Source organism: Zalophus californianus, chromosome 9 (genome assembly GCF_009762305.2).
Source record: "Zalophus californianus isolate mZalCal1 chromosome 9, mZalCal1.pri.v2, whole genome shotgun sequence".
Classification (NCBI taxonomy): domain Eukaryota; kingdom Metazoa; phylum Chordata; class Mammalia; order Carnivora; family Otariidae; genus Zalophus; species Zalophus californianus.
The window spans coordinates 92,880,943-92,901,956 of NC_045603.1; the positions used below are offsets into that span (position 1 = coordinate 92,880,943).

Consider the following 21,014-nt stretch of genomic DNA (forward strand, 5'->3'; position numbering starts at 1 on the left):
TTTTAGCGTCGTTTGCCCATGCTTTCTTCTGGCACTTGGATAATTTCGTTTTCTACATTCAGATTTCCAGTCCATTTGGAGTTTGTTCTTGTATATGGTATAAAAAGTGGGTACAATTTATATTTTTCTAAATAGCTATCCAGTTTGTCCCAATGCCATTTGTTAAAAAGACCGTCTCTGCCCCAGTAATTATAGATACCACCTTTGCCATGTGCTGGATGTCTCTATATAGCTTTGTGTATTTCTGGACTTCTATTCCATTGGTCTCTTGGTCTAGTCATGCCCCAGCTCCCTATTGTGTCCCCTGTAGAGGCCTGTAGCCTGCTTTAATATCTGTTAGGGCTGGTCCTCTCTCAGAGATCCTTCTTCCCAGTATTTCCTGGCTAGTCTTGTGCATGTGTTTTCTGAAATGAACTTTACTATCAGCTTGTCGTGCTCTTTAAAAATATTCATTGGTATCTGTGTTAGGGTTACCTTAAATTTGCAAATTAGAGAGAGCTGATATCTGATCAAGTTGAAACACGCCAAGAACAAAGCATGTTAATTCCTCCTGTTCAAGTTAGTGATAGGTCATTTTAGATCTGATGTCCTCTCCTAGACGTTTACTTAGGTATCTTAGCTAGTAAGAAGCTCCCCGTTGCAGAGCCAGACCATACATGCTACGCAAGCTCAAAGGGAAGAGAGAGAGGTAAGAGCTAGAATCACAAGGGAAGACTCTGGGCTGAACTGAGACTGGAGTCATGCGTCCTGAAGGTCATATAGGATTTAGGTGGATGGCAAAGAGGAAGATGGAATCCCAGTGAGGAGCACCCAGGCTAAGCTCAGGGGTATACTCCGGGTGACATGTCTCACAGGACAGAAAGCCCCCAGGCAGACTCTTAGCTGGAATACTGGAGAAGACACCACCCCTCTCTTTAAGCCTCAGAGTTACATCTCAGTGTTAATAGCTCCCAAATCCTCATTACATACTATTAAAATTAAGTTTGTGAACATCAGCTAGATTTCCAGATACTGGTCCTTTAGAATGGTGATTTCTGTACATTGCGGCCTTTTCTGGGAACGCTCTAGAGCTGTGTTATCCAATACAGTAGCTACGAGCCACACGTGGTTATTGAGCCCTTACACGGCTAACGCAATTAAGGAGCTGGATTTCTCATTTTATTTCACTTTCATTTAAATTTTAAAAGTGGAAGCAGTGTCAGCTATTCGTCCATTGAAGTCAACTTTATTGTTTTGAGGAGGACTACATTTTACTTGAATTATACCACTACGTAAGATAGCACTGTTGTACTGCGACGCACGTGTCCATTTTACTTTTTTAAATGTGGCTACTGGAAAACTTTAAATCACATGTATGGCTCATATTGTATTTCTCTTTGGCAGCCCTGGTCTAGAGCTTCACCACTGCGTGTGGTCTGGGCAGCATCATGTGGGAGCTAACCCAAACCCTCAGAATCCGCTCGCTTACAAGGATGCCCGGAGGTTCTTACACAGTAACAGAACCTCTGATTCGGATGACTCAGAAGACATCCAGGCCTCTGCTAGGTACCCCAGGGCGGGGGTACCCAAGGTGGCGGGGGTGTGTGGGGGCGGCAGAGAGATCCCTGCCCACCACTGTGATGTCATAGAGAAAAACCTCTTGCATCAGCCAGCCCCGCCCAAACTGGTGTCCTGGCTGCAGGATATCCTTTTCCATCTTCCCCAGCCCACCTCATAGCACCTCACCCCTCTGCTGGCAAGAGGGGGCCTGATTCATCTTCCAACCAGATACACATTCCACGCAACGAGCCAAGACTGAGCAGAAGAGGAACTGAAACACCTTTGTCTCAGAGCTTGAAAAGTGAATGAGCAATCCCTCTCAACTGACTCAAAATGTTTGTCTCACCCAGAAGGTAGGTATGCCACTTTTTTTTAAGTTTTTAGTGACATTCCAGTGAACACACGGTGTAATACTAGTTTCAGGCATACAGTGTTAGATTTGTAATACAGGTTATACAAATGCACCGCTTTATTTCACATGTTCACGGTTCTGAACTAGAGAACACACTGTAGGATTATACAAAAGGAAATAGAAATCGGTTCCTCAAGCCCCATTTTTATTGATAAACCTGGTGATGTCCAAACCTCGACCTTCTGTTTTCAGCTTCTTCCACTAACCTTTCATTTCCTCCTCCTTTGCCTCTTCACTTGACTTTTCCCTGCTGCTCCCAGGACTGCTTAGAGCCCTCTAGTTCTCCTTTTTCCCCTCCCATCTGTATGATTCCTGTTGCCAAAATCTGGTTCCTGGTAAAAGGCCCAGTGGCAGGGGCAACCCCAGAGCTGTGTATGACTCTAATGAACTGAAAGAGCAGATATTAAGTTCTCTGCCAGAGAAAGGTGAGGCACCCCCCACGGTCCTGCCGGTAGCCGCTCTGATCCGGAATCTACTGGAACTAAGGAGGACAACAACCTTGGTTGTGCTAGTTCCTCTTTCTGGTCTCAGAGAATCTGGGAGAATCTGCAGGGATCCTTCCAGATCCAGAAAGACCCTCAGTCAGCAAAAGATGTTTCCACATCTGGAAATGACTTGCCTGTCATCTGAGATAGTTGAGAACGGCCGACTTTCAGCCCCAAGGGTTACTAGAAAAGCAAATGTTGTTCATTTCTCACACTTCTTGCCTTTCTCAGGAGAGAAAAATGAAGCTTACAATTAGACAGGGAAATAAAACACACAAGCACGCACTCACGCACACACGTGGTGTGCTGTTCGTTGTCTGGATGCTAGGCATCACAGGAGACAGGATAGCACCCAAAGTGAATAGATCGTAAATAGGAGAACCCACAGAAATGGGTAAGAACATGACAGAAAAAGCCAAGCATAGTAAATTTTATTTTTTTATTATTGATTTAGGAGGAGAAACAGAGGGAATATGGGAGGGTTTATCAGTATATATCTGAAGTATAAAACACACTTCATCCATTGCGCCGTTCCGTGTGAGTTTCCATAATCTGACCTGCAATCCCTGCCTTTTGCTGAAGTGTGTGCACCTCCCCTTTCCTGATTGGCAGCCTGGGGATGAATCAAGAGGTTCTGAATATAGACTCCACCATTTATGAGCCTTGTGGCCTTGAGCAAGTCAAGTGCTCCCTCTAGAACGGAGTCACCACCCCTCCCTCAGGCTGATTGTGAGGATTGCCAGTAGAGCCTAGCAAGGTGTCTGGAACACGGCCCATTCCCTTCGCCGCCCCCCCCCCCACTTCCTTTACACTTTCCCCGCTGCCTCTTGGTCTTCACAGCAAAACTGTGAAGGACTACTCTTTCTCCTAATTTACTTCTGAATCACTCAGGTAAATTACGTAACTTGGCCAAAATCAGTCCAGGCGTGGGTGGAGTTGGGACTAAAACCCAGATCAGTTGAGGATTCGTGGTCTCTGGATTTCTCTCTTGCAGCCAGGAAACGAGGCAAAGACTTAGACCAGAACAGGGATCTGCAGCTTTAGGGGAAGGGCGGGGCTGGGAAATGCCTGACTTTTGGGTTCCAGGGCAACCCGCACCTCCTGACCCTCGCTAGGTGTGAGGAGCTGATCAGATGACCGACTCGTCTCTGCCCTCCCTCTGCCAAGCCTCGCCAGGGCAGACGGCCATCAGGCCCCGGCCCTGGGGCTCGGCCTCCCTCCGGCCGGCTCTTTCTCTCGGGAGGGCCCCCGGGCCGCGGCTCTCAGCGGACGCCAGAGCCGGGAGAGGAAGCCAAAGGCCCCACTCCCGGCCCCACCCGCTCGCGTAGTCCCAGGCGCGGGGCCCCTGGGGCGGGGCCTCGCCAAACAATTCCAAACACGCTCCGCGCCCGTCGCCGTGGCAACGCGCGCCCGCTGCTAGGCGACCGGGGCGCCGTAGTAAACCCGGGGCGGGAGTGTTACTCACGGAGGGAGAGGGCCGAGGGGAGCCGGCGGGGACTCGGCTGGGCTCGGGCACCGTGACAGTCAGGGAGGGAGAGAGGGGAGAGAGCAGGAAAAGAAAGAACGGGGTGGGCGGGGCGCACGCGGAATGGAAATGGGGCAGCCCAGCTCGGCGCCCTGAGCACCCCTGGAGAGGCGAGAGCTCCCGTTAGGCCCCCCCGCCCCGCCCCGCCCCGCGCGGTCCCCAAGATCCCCCAGCCCCAGCAGGCCCCGAGGGCTCGGTCACCCGCGCGTGAGCGATTGCCCCACAGGATGTGCAGATGTGGCTGCCCCTCTGATTCACTCCAGCTGCTTGGGGCAGGGAAGAAAGGCGGCTTCCTCTCCTGGAAATGCCTGCATTAGCAAAAGCCCTCTAACAATTCCACTAACAGCGGAAAGGGAAAGGCGACAGAGAGGAGAGGCCCCAAAGTGCTTTTCTTCAGTCCTTCCCGCGGAACAGAAGTAGAAGTGTTCCCAGAACTCCTGACCCATGTTAGAAAGAAAGGAGTCGTTCTTATTCTACACGCCCCTGTTTAGGGGCACTGTGGACATGAAACACTGTTGCGGTGGAGGTTAACCTGAAAGCCCAGAAATCCCAGAGCTGAGTGTCCTATACTGGTGTTAATATTTTGGACACTCAGCATGGGCATTTTTGTGGCATTACTGTACCCCTCCGGACTGGAAGGAAGATCAAAATGTGTGAAGACCTTCCGTATCTTCATCAGTGAATGAGTCAAACATGAGGAACTGAAGCAAAAATTGTGGAGCTGGAAAATCTCAGATGGTTCGAGATATGTCATCCAAAGGGTTCTAATCAGTAGGGAATCCTGGAGCTTGGGAAAGGAACATGGCATTTGCAATCTGTCACTGGCTTTTAAGCAATCTGTTTGTACCCTGGTCTCTGTGAACTAAAGATAATACTCGTTCATGAGATCATTGCTGTTTTCTGGGTTTCGCTCATCAAAAAAACAGGAATGTTTCCACAGGTGGGAGGAAATGTATTGGCAGAGGATCTGTTCGATGTGCATCTGTGTAGAAAGGCACACGGGTGTGTCTGTGGATCTGCGGACCTTCTACCTTCTACTTCTTGCCGCTCTTATGTGTGTGAATCAGGAGAATTCGTGCGTCCTTTAACAATAGAAGACTGGACACTTTTCTCTATTCATATCTTCTCTTCACTCATAGGCTTCTTAATTGTATTCTGAGCCTGGTTTCCATTACAAACTTCATTCACTCATTTCTGCATGTTCGAAAGTGCTAGGCTCTGCAGATCAACCATGAACAAAACACAGCTGCTCCTATAGCTAGCAACTTGAAGTCAAGCCTGCATGTTCTGGGCTGCATGAGAAAGGCACACAGTGGAACATGCAGGAACAAAGAACAGGGGCCTGTAGATCAGAGCCAGTGACAGCAGAATCATTCATGTCCCACTCCAGCTTTTTGAGTGCTGAGTAACAGAAAGGAATTAGTTATGAGGCATGGGTCAGAAATCTGACTTCGGGGCAAAGGACAAAGATACTACTGCTGGGTGGGGGTGGGGGGGAGCTGCAAATGAACCAATTTTAGGAGAAGATGCCTCTATTGATAATGGGGAAAAAAACAAACAAACTAACAAACCCCAAATCCCTTCACCCCAGGCTTTGCCATGAGGCAAGCGCTATGCCACACAATCTGCTCTGGCTGGGCATTCTAACCCATTGTTTTAATCACGTCTAATCTACCGTGTATTCACAAAGTAATAAATTGGATTCCTGTTTACAGACTTTGTGTGGGTGTCCCAAGACCACTGTTTCTCTTTGTGTATACTTAGTAAATATGGTTTGGTACAGTGCAGGCTATAGTCACTGAGGGCCCTAGCAAGCACAGGTTAGTCCCAGGCCTTGGCTTTGTGATGTCAGAAACGCTGAGTCACATATATGTCCAGGGGGCAGGGAATCATCCTGACATGGTAACAGTCCCGCATACCAAAGTTAAATACTGTTTTGAGATACGGAATCTTTGTGTCTGGCCTGAGTCATGAGCTTCTGAGCCCAACCTAATTATATTCATGTTGCATTGACTAGCAATGACTTTTTCTGTTCTAAGGGAGGAAAGAGAAGAAGGAAAAAATATAAACATACCTAAATTATAACGAGAGGAAGTGAGTGGGATGCCAGGCAGAGAAACTCATGTTTCGTCAAAAAAAGAAATTAGACATTGTGGCATAGGGTCCATGGGGACAGGGGGTGTCCTCAAGATGGATCATGGCTAATAGCCAGCCAGCCAGCCCAGCCATGCAAAACGCACGGCTTCTGAAGGGATAGATTCAGGCTTTGGAGAGGCCTCAAATAATACAACTTCGGAGGCTCTCTTTAAGAAAACTAATACAGGGCGCCTGGGTGGCTCAGTCGTTAAGCGCCTGCCTTCGGCTCAGGTCACGATCCCAGGGTGCTGGGATCGAGCCCCACATCGGGCTCCCTCCTCCACATCGGGCTCCCTGCTCGGCTGAGAGCTTGCTTCTCCCTCTGTCTGCTGCTCCCCCTGCTTGTGTTCCCTCTCTCGCTGTGTCTCTCTCTGTCAAATAAATGAAAAAATTTAAAAAGAAAAAAACTAATACAAAGTGATGAGTATGTAAGGGTTCTTGGAAGGGGTCCGAGTCAGTGAGAGACCCCAAAGCTGCTTCACTTTCAATCTACCTCCAGGCCTCCTCACATAACCTCAAGACTCTGCCGCTCCCATCCCCTTTTCCCCGGAGAAGGCAAATTTCAGCCCATTAAGGCACAGGGGGTGCGGTTTATGAGCAGAGGCAATAAAAACCAAAGACATCAGACTGTGCCAAACGGTGACTCAAGCGGGATATGAGAAGTGTCTGCAAGTATTTGAGGGGTGTAAGCACAGAGAAGGGAAAAGAATTGTTCACTGTTGTGGGGTGGAAAGGGAATGAGGATACGATTCAATAAAGAAAAATGTGCACAGAACCCCTCAGGAAGCACTGGCTGACTCTATTTTCTGATACCGTGGAGTTGTATTTCCCAGGGGAAGTATTTAAGGATCCATGAGTCACTGAAAACTGGAACCCGGTCACGAAAAATGTGCTACAGGAAATAATCCTACAAGATGCCCTCGAGGGAGCGGCTGGATGCTCCCAGAGTTCATTCCGAGCCCTGAATTCCGTAGGGCTGACACAAGGCGTTCTATAGATGTGTGAGTGGGGAGGAGGCCGGAGGAAGAAAAAAGAGCCATCCCACGGGGAGGAGCCACCACCTGCACCCACGTTTGCGGACGGGTGGGGGCAGCCTGCGCCCGAAGAGGGGGGGAAAAAAATGTAAGGCGATAGCGCCACCCAGCGTCAGGACAAAAGCTGTAGCCAGGAAACCGACAGCCAATTCCAACGTGAAACGTGACCACCAAATTCCAGCTCCCAGCTCTGTCCGGATGAATAAGGGTCGTTCGGGTGATAACGGGAATCACGCCTGGGCATAAGCACATGTGTGTCAAATGTGCGGACACGTCAGTCCTAGAAAAGTAGGAAGTAAGAGCCAGAGAGACTCCTCCGGCTAGAACGTGGACTAATTCCCTCCGAGGGGAGCCCGCCTTTCATTCCCCCAACTAACTGCACAAATACAGAATGGGAAAACCACGACTTGGTTGGTGGCAAATCTGGAATATTCCAGGAGGGGGAGGGCCGGGGCAGAATATGAGGGTTTCATTCAACGTAAGCCCCACGTGAGTCAAACAGGTCATACTTGATTAATTCTCTGGCTCCATATTTTCCAGTTTGTTCAGCTTCTTACTTGTTAAGGTGAAGTGGCAACTTCCAAGCTCTTTACATGCGGAACCGGAAACCAGAAGTCCATCCCTGGCTATCTACGAAGAGCTTTCTAAAATTACAGATTCCTGGGCCTCACCCCTACGGTGGAATCTCAGGGCGGGGCCCAGGAATCTGAATATTTTCCAAAGTTTCAAAGACTGTTCTGATGCTCAGTCGCGGAACTGAGAACAGCTGCTCCAATAAAGGAGGGGCCTCTGAGGACTTACAATCCAGACAACTATCATGAAATATAGAAAGTATTACGAGAGGGGTCCAGTATGGAAGGACAGAGAGGAGAGAATTGTTCTCTGGGAGAAAAGAAACATTTTCAAAGGATGAGTGACTTTTACACTTGTGTTGATGAGAGGCAGATCACCAGATAAAGAGAGACTGAAGACATTCCAGGTATAAGGAAGAACATCGGCAGAGGCACGGAGGACCCTCTCGGTATTCCGTTGGAGGGACGTTGTTAATAATCCTTACGATGCGGGGGCGCCTGGGTGGCTCAGTCGTTAAGCCTCTGCTTTCGGCTCAGGTCATGATCCTGGGGTCCTGGGATTGAGCCCCGCATCGGGCTCCCTGCTCAGCGGGGAGCCTACTTCTCCCTCTCTCTCTACCCCTGCTTGTGTTCCCTCTCTCGCTGTCTCTGTCTCTGTCAAATAAATAAATAAAATCTTTAAAAAATAATAATAATAATCCTTACGATGCTAACTGGAAGGTGGAGACCACCCATGACACAAGGAAGCGATTTCAAACCCATGGCTCTATGAGGCTTGACACTGCAGATAACAGCCTATTAAAAGGATGAAGGGGCACCTGGGTGGCTCAGTTGGTTAAGCATCTGCCTTCGGCTCAGGTCATGATCCCGGGGTCCTGGGATCGAGCCCCACATCAGGCTCCCTGCTCCACCCCCTGGCTTGTCCTCTCTCGCTCACTCTCTCAAACGAATAAATTAAAAAATCTTTAAAAAAAGGAGGGGGAATGGAAACCCCTACACAAAGGAATGGGAACTCTTGTAGTAATGGTAACCCTGTAATATTTTCCGTATCTGCCATAAAATCAAGCCCAAGCCATTCACACCAGCTTCCTAGGGAATGGCAGTTAGGTGAAAACTGAATCTTCACTTAACTTTTTAGAGAAACTTCCCCCTGTGAATGCAGGTCCTTGCTTCTTTGTGTTTAATCCCTGATACCCATTGGCAAGCTCTCCTGTGTAATCTTCCAGAACAGCTGGGCCATGATTGCATTGTCAATTATTAAATGCCCAAGTTCCCTGCAAGGCAGCATTTAATCATGAGGCACTCCAAAAAAATAGGAGATAGAAGAGGAGGGACAGGAAGGGAGGCGGGGGAGTGGGAAGGCAGTTTCACTCTGTCAACATTAAACCAAGGGGATTTGGGGCGCAGATGTCATCCTATGGTCCTTCCTGACGAGCTGCAAGACGCTGACCATGGCCAAGGTAACCAGCTTCCCTCTCTGACTGCTCAGAACACACAGTGCATAGCTATTTTGCACCTGATTAAGAGCTGTGCCTGTCTCATCAGTTTGTTGTCTTTGTTAACTCTGTGTTTGTCTGTTAACCTATGTTGATGGAAGAATTAGTGACATTTTGGCACCTATGCATTTCCTATCGTTCTGAGCTTGGAGTGTCTGGGAAGCCACTCTCTGTCACTTTTCTAGAGAGTAAAGAGTCACCTTGGTATAGGGCTTGTCAGCATAGGCAAAGATACAACTTTTCTTATGGCTGCTACTTCTCCATGATCTCCTTAAAGAGATCATTGCAAAATTAGACTTGGTGTTGCCATTCAACAGGCTATCTGGATCCTGGAGAGAAAAGGCATGTTTAGGGAGAAATAAAACACATGATGAAGGGCACAGTACTGTAAGTGTTGAAGATGATTCTTGAAAAGGCTCTTGAATGAATTCCCATTCAATTGTCAAGATAATTCTTGAATGAGGCTCTTTGTGTCTGCCCTTGGTTGGACACTCTTTCTGGAAGCATCCTCTTTGAGCTTCATTCCAAGCTCTTTTTCATCCTTTGTTTCTCAAATCGCTTCTTCTTTAAATTGGTTATCACCTTGGTGCGGGGTTCCTTATTCTTATCTGTGAATAATCTGCAGAATAACTTATAAATATGCATAACTTGAAACGAATTGAGGGTAGAGTAAAAAATCTGTGATAGTAGACAAATTTCCAACCTGTATTAGATTGAAAATGAAGTTGTTGAAATGTAGAATTGCCTAAATCATTAGTTCAATCTTTATACAGAATGATTATTGAAGACGTTTTACCTGGAAGTCCATTTCCTGTTCAAGCAATGGATATGAAAATAATTAGAAAGAATAACTTATAGTAATGGAACAATGGCTAAAACCAATAGGATTTTCACAACTAAAAGCAAGATGGAAACATTCTTTCGGCGGACAGGGGCAGTGTGTGACTTCCATACCGGGTAATAGAAGCTCTTTCTTCACTCCAGAGGCTGTGGTTTTCAGTCTTTACCAAGGTCACCCAGAGTCCTGCATAGACTGACAATTTCGGTGGATTTAATTTGTTGAGTGCTTTTTAAAAAATCGTATTAGCAGATTGCTTTCTAGAAGTTGTTTTATCATATGTCCTATATATTGATTTTTATATGCATATGAACCTTGTATATTTCTTATGGCCATAAATAATCTGCACTTTGTCTGTGGTATGTACTGTTTTAGTCCCTGGAAATTCTGGAGAACAAACTGCTATATTTCTAAGATAAAGTTCCCTGTTAGATGTAGAAAATGTTAAGCAGATTTATGGGCCTGTCCCATTTAGCTATGGTTTTATTTACGTTTCTTAAGCTAAGCAGATTTAGGTCTGATTAATTCTGATATGAGAGATCCCCTGGAAAGCTCAAGATGGTTTACTTTAAGAAGCGTCTGTCAGCAACTAAATATGGGTTTCTTTTCCCTTCAGTACGTATTAATGTAACAGCATAAACTGCTCCGTAACACAAAGTGCAAAACCTGGCAGATTTCTTTATTTTTCTACAGCTCAGTTGGGGTCCAAGCCACCACTCGCCAAGGTTGAAACATCTAATATTGGTCATTCTTCGGCTGGCTCTCCTCTTCTCTTAGGCTAAAAATGATGGGGAGGTCGGGGGCTCCAGCCAGAGCCACACTGTCCCCCCTGTGAATCATCACCACAGCTGCATCAAGCAGTGGAGATGCCCCTCCAGGTCCCTCTCCGTGACCACGACATTTGGTGTCCCGTCTACATGGGCGCCACACAGCCACCTCCCATTTGAGATTCTGCCCTCTCTGTGGTAGTGTCTGAAAGCTGGACCCAGATCACCACCTCTCTCAGAACCTACAGCCTCGTCTCCCCTCCAAGGGTTTCGACAACCCCACATCCCAGTAGGTCCACTGCCTTCTTTAATCCTGAAAGCCCTAATCCTTGCTGCTCCTCCGCCCCAGGGTGATCCAGTTTAATATTGACTGATAGGCCATATCCTCCTTTACTCTCCTCTCGGAGGAGTCTGTGATACAGAGAAGAGGACACCCAAAAAACTTGCGTTGTTACAACAACAAATACCTCAGCAAATCAGTGCTACTACCTTTCGCTGAAGACAAAACCAAAAATAATGACCAGTAAGCGCATTAGGGTGGCTCCAATTCTTGTACTCAACTTGATATACACTAGCTCCGTGGCTTAATCACATTCCGCCTGAGGCTATTATCGGGTACTTATTCAGATCATCCTCAATAAGCATTTGAGTAGAATGAGGTCCAGCTTAAATAAACATCATCACCATGGTGTGCCTACTCCAGGCCATTCCTGAAGCTAAGCCTCCACACGCGAGGCTCCTTGGAGAAAGCTCCCGGGGCTGGCGGGGGGCGGGGGGGGCGGGTGCGTCACCATGGAGGAGCGTGGCTTGAGCTCAGGGAGCCGCAGGGAAGGGTATCCAGATCTCCAAGGAGGTTCTGAAATCACGCTCTCCGCGTGTATTGGTCTGTTACAGATGGAACTCCCGAAGGGCTCCTCTGGCCAACGGACATTCCTATCTGCCCTCCTCAACATGCTATCACTCAGCCTCTCCACAACATCCCTGCTCAGCAACAGCTGGTTTGTGGGCACACAGAAGGTGCCCAAGCCCGTGTGCGGAAAAGGTCTGGCAACCGAGTGCTTGGACGTGCCGGTGCCCTTGGATGGGAGCAGCACCAACGCATCATCCCAGGAGGTGGTGCAATACAGCTGGGAGGCTGGGGATGACACCTTCTCCTTCCATTCCTTCTGGAGTGGCATGTGGCTATCCTGTGAGGAAACTGTGGAAGAACGAGGTAGGTTCCTCGGTCCAGCTGCCCGCTTTCTTTCCCCCAGGGAATTTAACACGGGCAGAGAGCCAGTGGGAAGTATACAGCACTCCCCGCACCCCACCGGGCCTCACCCCCAGGCTCAGCATCTCCCACCTCTGCATCCCGTCCCTTCTCCCTAGGACTCCCTTTTAATAAGACCCAGAAGTCCATCTGGCTTTTCCAAACCTCCTGTCTAGCAGCCATGCGGGTTTAAAATCGCACCATCCTTAAAGGGTCTCATTTCGACTTGTAACATCATGAGAACTCCCCCTCTAGCGAGTTAGGATTGCTGTTTGGAGACCAAATGAGGAGAGAGGATTCTTAGAGAAAATGCCCTGGCTCTGTCTGCCCAGCTGTGACCTCAGATGCGCAGCTTCCTCTCTACAGACCTTGATTTTCTCCCTGGTGAGATGAAAGGGTCCGAGTAGATCACCTGTGAAGCCCCTTCCTCCCCCACCCCACCAACAGGGTTTTCTTGCTCTATCACCATTACAATTTACAAGGTAGGGGAACTGAAGCCGCAGGAGGGTAACTAGGCGGAAGAAGGCCACCCTTGACCTCCCAGGTCTCCTGCAGCTCGGCACGTACTGGCAAAGCGGGGTCCTGTGTCACTGTGCATTCCTTAACTTGTGTTCCTCGGCTTAGGACCAGCTGGCCTAGGGACAGCCCTCCTCCCTGCTCAAAGCATCAGACATCACCTGGTAGTGACGTTTTCCTAAAGCCCAGAATCCAGTACAATTAACCTATTTCTCCCGATTTGGGCCAAGGGAAAAAGGAGATGGAAGAGGATTATAAATGTATGTGTGTGTGTTTATGTGTGTTATTAACGTGCCATTTAGCACAGCTCCGACCCCAGCCCCGGAAACAATTGCGAGCCATTCAGACCAGGGGTACGGTGGCAGCAAAAGGTGCTGGTTAACATTAGGCTTGTTAACCCTCCGTGACCTGAGAAGTGGGAACATTTCCCCGCGGAAGCGCTCTCAGGCTCACGTCCTCTTCTTCACTGTCAGGAACTGGGGACGGAGAAATGGATCCTGAGTGATTCTTGCCTAGTCATGCATCCATCTGTCCATCCATGAGCCCTTCTTTCCTGCTTTCAGAGAGACGCGTCTAGTGCCTACCTGCCGCATGCTGGGCAGGCACTGGTCCGAGCCAAGGGAGGGGGTGGCGCCAGGTGTGGGACGGTGGGGGGGGGGGACGTTTTCATCTGGTCCGAGCCAAGGGAGGGGGTGGCGCCAGGTGTGGGACGGTGCGGGGTTGGGGGGGGAACGTTTTCATCTGCCCCTGAAGTCATACCTTATCTGTGTTTCAGGGGAGAGGTGCCGAACTTTCAATGAACTCACACCACCAACCCAGAGAGGTGAGAAAGGACTACTGGAGTTTGCCACGTTGCAAGGCCCACGTCACCCCGCTCTCCGATTTGGAGGGAAGCGGTTGATGGAGAAGGCTTTCCTCCCCCACCCTCCCTTGGGGCTTGTGGCAAGTATGTGGGTTTGATCACCAATTTAGCCGCCATTGACTTGGACCCCTCTGGCCCAACAATGCTCTCTACACTGTTCTGTGATCTTCTTTTCCCTTCTTCTGAGCCCCTGGGGTGACCCACATTCCCTCCAGAGCTGCCTCTCATTCATATGCAGGAATGCAAACAAGGGACAGCAGGGACAAATAAAGTTCACAAATAGAAAACCACCAACAGCTCTAACCTCCTCGCGTTGCCAAGTAACCATGTTGAAAAGCTTAGAGGAAAAAAAAAAAAAAGAAAAGGAAAAGCTTAGAGGTTTTTTTTCCCTCCAGTATGTACGTATTTTTTAAATGATATATATATATATTTTTTTTTAATAGAAGGGAGTGAAACTGGAAAGGGAGGGAGAAAGAAACAGAAGTGATTGCTCCAAAATTCAATAAGGAAAAAGGGAACAAAAATGACCCACAGCCAAGTCATGCCCCTGCAAGATTTGGTGACAGCTGATTTCTTCTTGAATCGCCCTGACGGTATTTCCAGTCAATCAAGTTTACTTGATTCCTTATCGGGTGCCGAGCAGCTAGCAGCGAGCCCAGGGGCGACAGCAAAGGACCCAAAGTAGGGAAAGCTCCCAACTGGTGCCAACTTTGTCCCCTTCTCCCCTTCTCTGACTCTGAGAGGCTTTCCCTTCTGCCGGGCTCCGTGGGTTCCGTCCTGGAACATGTCAGAGTGAGGGCTTTTCTTCCTCTGGTTTCTTTTTTCTTTTTTCTTTTTTTCTTTATACTTGAATTTTATTTTCTTCGTCTGGTTTCTAACAGAGATCCTATGGTTATCCCTGGGAGCCCACTTCTCGTCCATCGGACTTGAATTCGTCAGCTTCCTCTTGCTACTAACGGACCTGCTGTTCACCGGGAACCCGGGCTGTGGGCTCAAGCTGAGCGCCTTCGCTGCCCTTTCCTCCATCCTGTCGGGTGCGTGCCGCCCAGGCTGGAGTGGGTGGGGGGCCTCGCCACCTTGGAGCGCCTCTGGTGGGCGCATGTGTCTGTCCAGAGGCAGGGTCAAGAATGGAGGGATGAGAGACGTTGCAGGCGTCTTGGAGTTGGAATGAAATCTTCTATTAGATCATTATGTACTTGGCAAAATGATTTCTCTCTAGGTTCTTTTTATTTGCAAGTTTTCTCAGTATGTGAAATACAGTTTGGCTTACTTTTCAGTTGCATTTACACACAGCTTTTCAAGACTCCGTCGGATCAAGTAGGAGTAAGAGATGCAGATATAAAGATAGATCAAGAATAAAGCTCGTGTTAAGGGCATGGGTGGGAAGAAGTAAAAGGCCCTAAGTGCAGCATTGACTCAGAAACTTTTTCCATACCTCGCCACCTAAAGCCTGGGGCAACCTTTTGCAAAGTTCAAGGAGAAGCCCCCGTCACAGATCAGTGTTCCCAGAAATGTGGGGGGCAGATGAGTAATGGAGCATCTCCCCGTAGGCTGTTCCTGATGCAAAATGAGGAGGTTGCTCCAAACTCATACTCCCTGTAGCTGGCAAATCCAGCCTCTCTCTAAGGGCACCGCCTTCCTGTTCCCTCTGCAGGCCTCCTGGGGATGGTGGCCCATATGATGTATTCACAAGTCTTCCAGGCAACTGCCAACTTGGGTCCAGAAGACTGGAGGCCACATGCTTGGAATTATGGCTGGGCCTTCTAGTAAGTGCTTACCATCTCCTGAACCTTCTAGGCCCTCCCCAGCCAACCTGCATTAGATGTGCTGCCCTCAACTAGATGCCTGCTCAGGTGTCCTTCTGTCTTCTCTTCATCCCTCATCCCGGGAGTCTGTTGACCAGAGAGCTGGACCATCAGGCCACCCCTGTTCTTTCCCCACCTCCTGTGGAGACACAGAGAGGATTCTTCCAGCTTGCTTTGTCCAGTTTTCTTAATGATACAGCTGTTGCGCGTTCCCTTGGGAAATGAGACTGATTTTGTGTGGCTTATGCAAGTGATGCTCTGTATTTTATTTATTTCTTTTTAAGATTTTATTTATTTATTTGACAGAGACAGAGATAGCGAGAGAGGGAACACAAGCAGGGGGAGTGGGAGAGGGAGAAGCAGACTCCCCGCCGAGCAGGGAGCCCGATGTGGGGCTCGATCCCAGGACCCTGGGACCATGCCCTGAGCCGAAGGCAGATATCCAACGACTAAGCCACTCAGGCGCCGATGCTCTGTATTTTATACGTTTTATGATTCAAGGTATTGGAGGGCCGAGAAATGAAGGATTAGCCTTGAGATTTGGTTCGAATTCCATCCCCTGTGAATGGCTGACTCTTCTCCTGTAACAGAGTCACTTCTTCCTATTTCTGCTCTATTCCACCCCATTGTGTGAGAAATAGAACCTCCCCTACCAGTCATTCCCTAACCCTTAAAGAACTAAGGGGTCAGTTATTTTTGATTTCTCTTAAGAAGAGAGAAGCAGCAACCATGACAAACACATTGGAAGCAAATATCCCCTCTGTTTTAAGAGTTCCTCACTTCCTCCCCCAAGGAACACGCTCTGTTCACCGCGCAGGTGCTACCTTGGGCCTGCATTATGGGCTGGAGTCAGTGCTAAGTACTTTAACAGTGCTGAAAACACACAGCACTGGGCTCGAGTTTCCATGCTGATGGAGGCAATCTGGAAGCCTATCCATGCCTGTTAGGAGATCCTATCCCCTTCTCTCATGATAGAACATGTGCTATTGGATTCGGGCGTCTTTGGGCTATTCCAAAACCAGCCCCCAGAGCTTATGTTCCAGACACATGGTTTTGCACCTTTTGTCTGTCTGCAGACACCTGCAGAGCTCAGGCTACCCCACTCCCATCTGCCCCATCCCCGGCCTGAGTCAGCTGAGTCTGTCAGGGGCGGCAGATAGGAACACGCAGCGCCACCGTGTGGCCTGGCTTTACCCATCACCTGACCTCATGAAATTCCTCACTAACCTCACACAACTTCCTGTTTCCTGGGCTTCCCAGAATCATGGGGAGATTTAGGGGTTGACTTCCCAAGATTTTAGGAATGCGTTTGATATAGTTCCCTGGTGGTTGGTTGTTTTTTTTTCTTTGTTGAATCCATCCAGCTTCTCTGAAGTCTCCAGCTTCTCTTCCATCCATTATAAACTCCTGTAAGCCAAGAACTGCACTGTTTTCCCAAGAGGCAAATTCCACTGGTATAATGTATAATACCTCCAGGTTTGTAGTGAGTGTTGCCTGAACGAACGACATGCAGAGGCTCAACTTTGTGGCCCCTAAGATAGCTAAAAAAAACTCAAAACAAAAGAAGATGGAAGAGAAATGATCGCTCCTAGCATCTGATCTGAGTGAAGGAAAATCTTGGGCAGGGTGTGTGTGTGTGTGTGTGCGTGTGTGTGTTGCGTGTGTGTGCGTGTTGGGTGTGTGTTTGTGTTGGGTGGATGTGGGGTGAGGGGTGTGGGGGTGGGTGTGGGAGTGTGGGGGGGTGTGGGGGGGTGTGAGGGTGGGGTGTGGGGGGCGTGGGGGTGGGGTGGGGCGTGGGGAGGGCGTGGGGAGGGCGTGGGGACGTGGGGGGGCGTGGGGGGTGTGGGGTGCTGCATTGGGCTACGTCCACTCTATACAGCTGAGCTATCGGTCTGTGAATCTTGGGAGATCAAAAGGGTAACTGCAGGTGGGGAAACCATAGTCCAGAAAGTTGCGTGTGAGTGTGTGCGTGTTCTATGTACGCAGCAAAGGCACACCAGGAATAAAAGCGCACAGCTTTGACAGCTAATCGATCCAGTGAAACCCAGTCTGTTAAACTCCTGGTCTGACGTGCAACACTACAAGAGTCATTCTCTTTGACTACAAACCATTCAGAACATACCCTACTAAGCCAGACCAAATTCAGGCCTCTGGCCCACAGTGCTTTCCCCGCAGCACAGTGCTTTCCCCGCAGCACGGCGGAAGGGAACACACGCCGGTCCTTGAATCCCTAAGGGGCATCAGCCTAGTCTACTAGTAGGAAGGGATCATATTTTTCTCTCAAGCCTGTACGTAGGTCAGATTCTGACCGTCCCATTTTTTTTCTGTTCATCCCTAGCACGGCCTGGCTTTCCTTCACCTGCTGCATGGCATCGGCGGTCACCACCTTAAACACATACACCCAGCTGGTGCTGCAGTTCAAGTGCAAGCACAGTAGGAGCTTCAAAGGAAAGCTGAGTTGCCTGCCGCACCATCACCAGTGCTTCCTTGAGCAGCCGTCCTGTGCAGCCCCCACGGGGTGTCCTCTGACCAGCTACCACCAGCGCCACCCTCAGCCCGTCCGCTCAGTCTCTGAAGGAGCTGACTTCTACTCGGGGCTACACCACAAGGGATTTCAGCAAGAACCCAGCCAGAGGCTAAAGGAAGAGGTGGCTGGGTCATCCGTAGAGGAAGAACTGTGTTAGAAGTAGTCAGATTTAGAGGGCAGGCGGAACCCAACCTTCCATGTTCATTTGCTATCAACAGGTACTGAAGCCAGAGTCTGTTTCTCGAGCATGGTTTTCACAGGTTCGGGACAAGTGTATCTAAAGTGCAGGTCCAAAGGGGTGCATGCCAGGGCGCCACTGCCCCTCTTCCTTCCCAGCGCTTTCCTTCCCTTCCCATGTCTCGTTTCACCACACCCCTCTCCCGTGTTCAGAGTCACCCTCTCTCCTTTACTGATGGCTTGTTGTGTGCCAGGCTCCGGGCTCAGCAGTGGAGACGAAAAAGAGAAGTAAAATCCAGTTCCTGCCCTTTAGGGGCTTCTCCATCTGGCCCTCTATCTGGGATTTGGAGGCATGCAGGCAGGCAACTCAACAGTCGTCCACGGTGGCTCAGCCTTCCCTGGTGCACTTGACTTTTCCTGGAAGTCATAGAATGGAAGACAAAAGAGGCCTTCCTGGGACCTTGGGCATGTAGGACAGATACCCTCCACACTGCCCATCACAGTGTCCCACACCCACATGGTAGGGACCCAGTGGAAGTTTAAATATTAATCTAGAAGCCACCAGGGGACTAGTATACACGAGAAGGCCCCCACAGCATGCAGGGACAGGTCCACTGTAGTTATTCATAGGGGATTTACGGTAAGGGACACTTCCGCAGTGAACAAGGCCACAGCATACACTCCCCTCTGGATCCCCAACTCACCCACCCACCTGTTCTTCCTCTTTTCCATAAGGGAAAACAAACCATGGCGATGGCTAAGAAGAATGAGAATGACACACAAGTGTGTTTCCTATACATAGTATTTATTTGTTCTCCAACAATTCACATTTTAAATAGTGCTTCCTGACAATATACCAGCTGGCTCTTCTGTAGTATGGACAATAAAAGTAGCAATTCACATTCAAGGGGGTTGGTATCAGCATCCCTGACTGGGAGGGGGCGTAGAGAGCATCTGGGGGGTGGGGGGGGATGCTGTCTAGGGTGCAAGGGGCTCTAAGGATAGCACGGAGGAGAGCTTGGGAGAAGGAAGACCCTTATACCTGCACAAGTCACTGCGATCCCTAAGTGGCAGTCACACTGGCCTTGCTTGAGTGGGGAAAGGAAGGAGCTCTTCCTATCTTAGAGGTCCGGCTGGGTGGGTGCCTACAAGGAGAAGGAAGTGTCAGGACACACCTGACAGGCTAGCACCCACGCTGGACAGATGAAGCTTCCGCAACCCTCGGCCACCATTCCGACCCTCTGCCCTGGCTGCAGGAGGGAGGAGAAACCCAGAGCCTGTCCCGTGTCTGGCAAAAATGGATTCAAACTTCTCAGAGTCAAAACAATCTATGTTAAGTTAGTTTGTAAACACACCATGAAGAATTTAGGGACTGATGCTCTTCTAGCTTCCTCTCATTTCTGGGACTCACCCGGTATAGACACCATCTTCTACCCAAAAAGATACCCCCGCCCCCCACAAGACCAGGCCCTTGGTAAACGACTTTGCATTTTACTCCTCCACCTAAAGTGGCTTTCCCAGAAAGCCTCAACATGGTGAAGAATGAGGGTGAGACGTAGATGGCTCAGCCCAGGCCACAGGACCACAAGTCAAGTTTTAGCTCTTCAGTCAACTATAAATTAGTCCTTAGAATCCTCTACTAGGCTAAACAAGATCCTAGGCTCTTCTACCTAAGCAGATTCAAACTCTAGAAGTGAATCTAAAATCATCCCTATCCTCTAATTGTTCCCCTAAGTTTACAAAGTCTCCCAAAGTGTTGAAACCAAATTTGCTTTCAGGATCTTAAGGCAAGGGGGTGCCCAGAAACCTGGCAGGCCAATCTGCTATTGCTACCAATATGTTATGTCACAATGCCTACCATTGGGCAAGTAATACACATCCCTTCAAATCTGGGATCCCTAAATTTCTGTAATCTCTAAATTTTTCTGGACTCCCTTTATTAATCCAAGCTAAAAAGATACAAGCCCAAGTAAAGACAGAACCTGAGTTGCACTCGAGTAAGACCTATCAAAATTATTCAAGAAGAAAAGCAGTTCTCCACCAGCTAACGTGGGATTTTCTGCTATAAAAACAATGACCTAGAAGTTTAGGAGAGAACTTATTAGAAGCAACATTTATGGAAGAAGGGAGAACTAAGCACTGGAGATAATTCTAAAGAACTTAACCAATTATAAAAGTTAGAGTAATTACATAGGAATTTTCTCAAAGTACAGTGTTTTCCAAGGCTCTACAAGGAAGGAGATGTGCAGGCAAAATGGCTGCATATGGGACTCAAGGAGCAGGAATAAAAATCCAGAAACAGCTTTGCTCTCATGCAAGCAAAGCAAAAACACCTCTGAATAAAAGAGGGCAAACGAGAGGCAGGATGGAGGACAGCCCACAGGAGATGCCAGGAGACCGAGAGAGCAGAGTAGAGATGAGGCCGGGATAAGCTACCTGGCTGAACGGTTCCTGACTTCACAGAGCCAGGGCAGCGCGCCCACGAGCGCTTCAGAAGTTACTGCGGGGAAAAGGCCATGCTGGCCAGGCCCATCCGGGCCCCGCAATGCCACACGGACCCCACAGAGGCTGCTCACAAACTCTGATGCTCTTGCTCCCCTTCCGACAGGAATGTGGTGGTGCTCATGGTCACCGAGTGTGTAGAGATGGAAAGTTCGGGAGGCGGGAGGCTATGGAACATAAAAGATGGGAACGCAAGGATGGCTCCCTCGGCCTCCCGCTGTCTGTGTCTCCCTGCCACTAGGGTGGGAAGAAGCCAAGGTACAGGCGGTGAGAGAACACGGAGGGAAAGGACCAGTGGCCCCGATCAGAGGCAGGGCACTGGAAGTCCTAAGTCTCAAACCAGCCGAGTGTTATCTCAGAAGGACAAGAAACTGGGCCCCTAGAGCTTAGAACAGATCGAGAAACTTATGTCATCCCAATACCAACACATACACACAGGTGGCATAACGCAAAACAGAATGTTCCAGGGAAGAACCTCACCGGAATTTCCCAGCAGGAGTTTATAAATTAGACACACAAAAAATACACCGTGAGAGTCACATTTCCAAACTATCCGTGGAGTGCCTAGAGGG

At 49.1% G+C, this 21,014-nt stretch overlaps 1 protein-coding gene across 4 annotated transcripts; it reads left to right on the forward strand.

The window, feature by feature from the left end:
• Positions 1-1,663: 1,663 nt before the first annotated feature.
• Positions 1,664-18,812, forward strand: GSG1 (germ cell associated 1). Of its 4 annotated transcripts, XR_003519980.2 has the most exons (7): positions 1,664-1,892; positions 11,699-12,017; positions 13,345-13,515; positions 14,313-14,465; positions 15,086-15,197; positions 17,575-17,981; positions 18,676-18,812. XR_003519980.2 is itself a non-coding variant. In XM_027594540.2 (6 exons), the coding sequence occupies exons 2-6, from the start codon at positions 11,699-11,701 to the stop codon at positions 17,918-17,920; spliced, it is 1,101 nt and encodes a 366-aa protein (XP_027450341.1). In that variant the 5' UTR covers positions 1,664-1,896; the 3' UTR covers positions 17,921-17,995. The 4 variants fall into 4 exon arrangements, 3 of the variants coding, with proteins under 3 accessions (XP_027450341.1, XP_027450340.1, XP_027450342.1); XM_027594540.2 differs by lacking the exon at positions 18,676-18,812 and having other exon boundaries at positions 1,664-1,896; positions 17,575-17,995; XM_027594539.2 differs by lacking the exon at positions 18,676-18,812 and having other exon boundaries at positions 17,575-17,995.
• The last annotated feature ends 2,202 nt before the right edge of the window (positions 18,813-21,014 follow it).

Excerpts from the sequence above, each read along its gene's own strand:
- GSG1 (XM_027594539.2), top strand. The coding sequence starts at position 1,845 with ATGAGCAATCCCTCTCAACTGACTCAAAATGTTTGTCTCACCCAGAAG. Across the intron at positions 14,466-15,085 it reads CCTTTCCTCCATCCTGTCGG|GCCTCCTGGGGATGGTGGCC; the intron begins GTGCGTGCCGCC and ends TTCCCTCTGCAG. Across the intron at positions 15,198-17,574 it reads AATTATGGCTGGGCCTTCTA|CACGGCCTGGCTTTCCTTCA; the intron begins GTAAGTGCTTAC and ends GTTCATCCCTAG.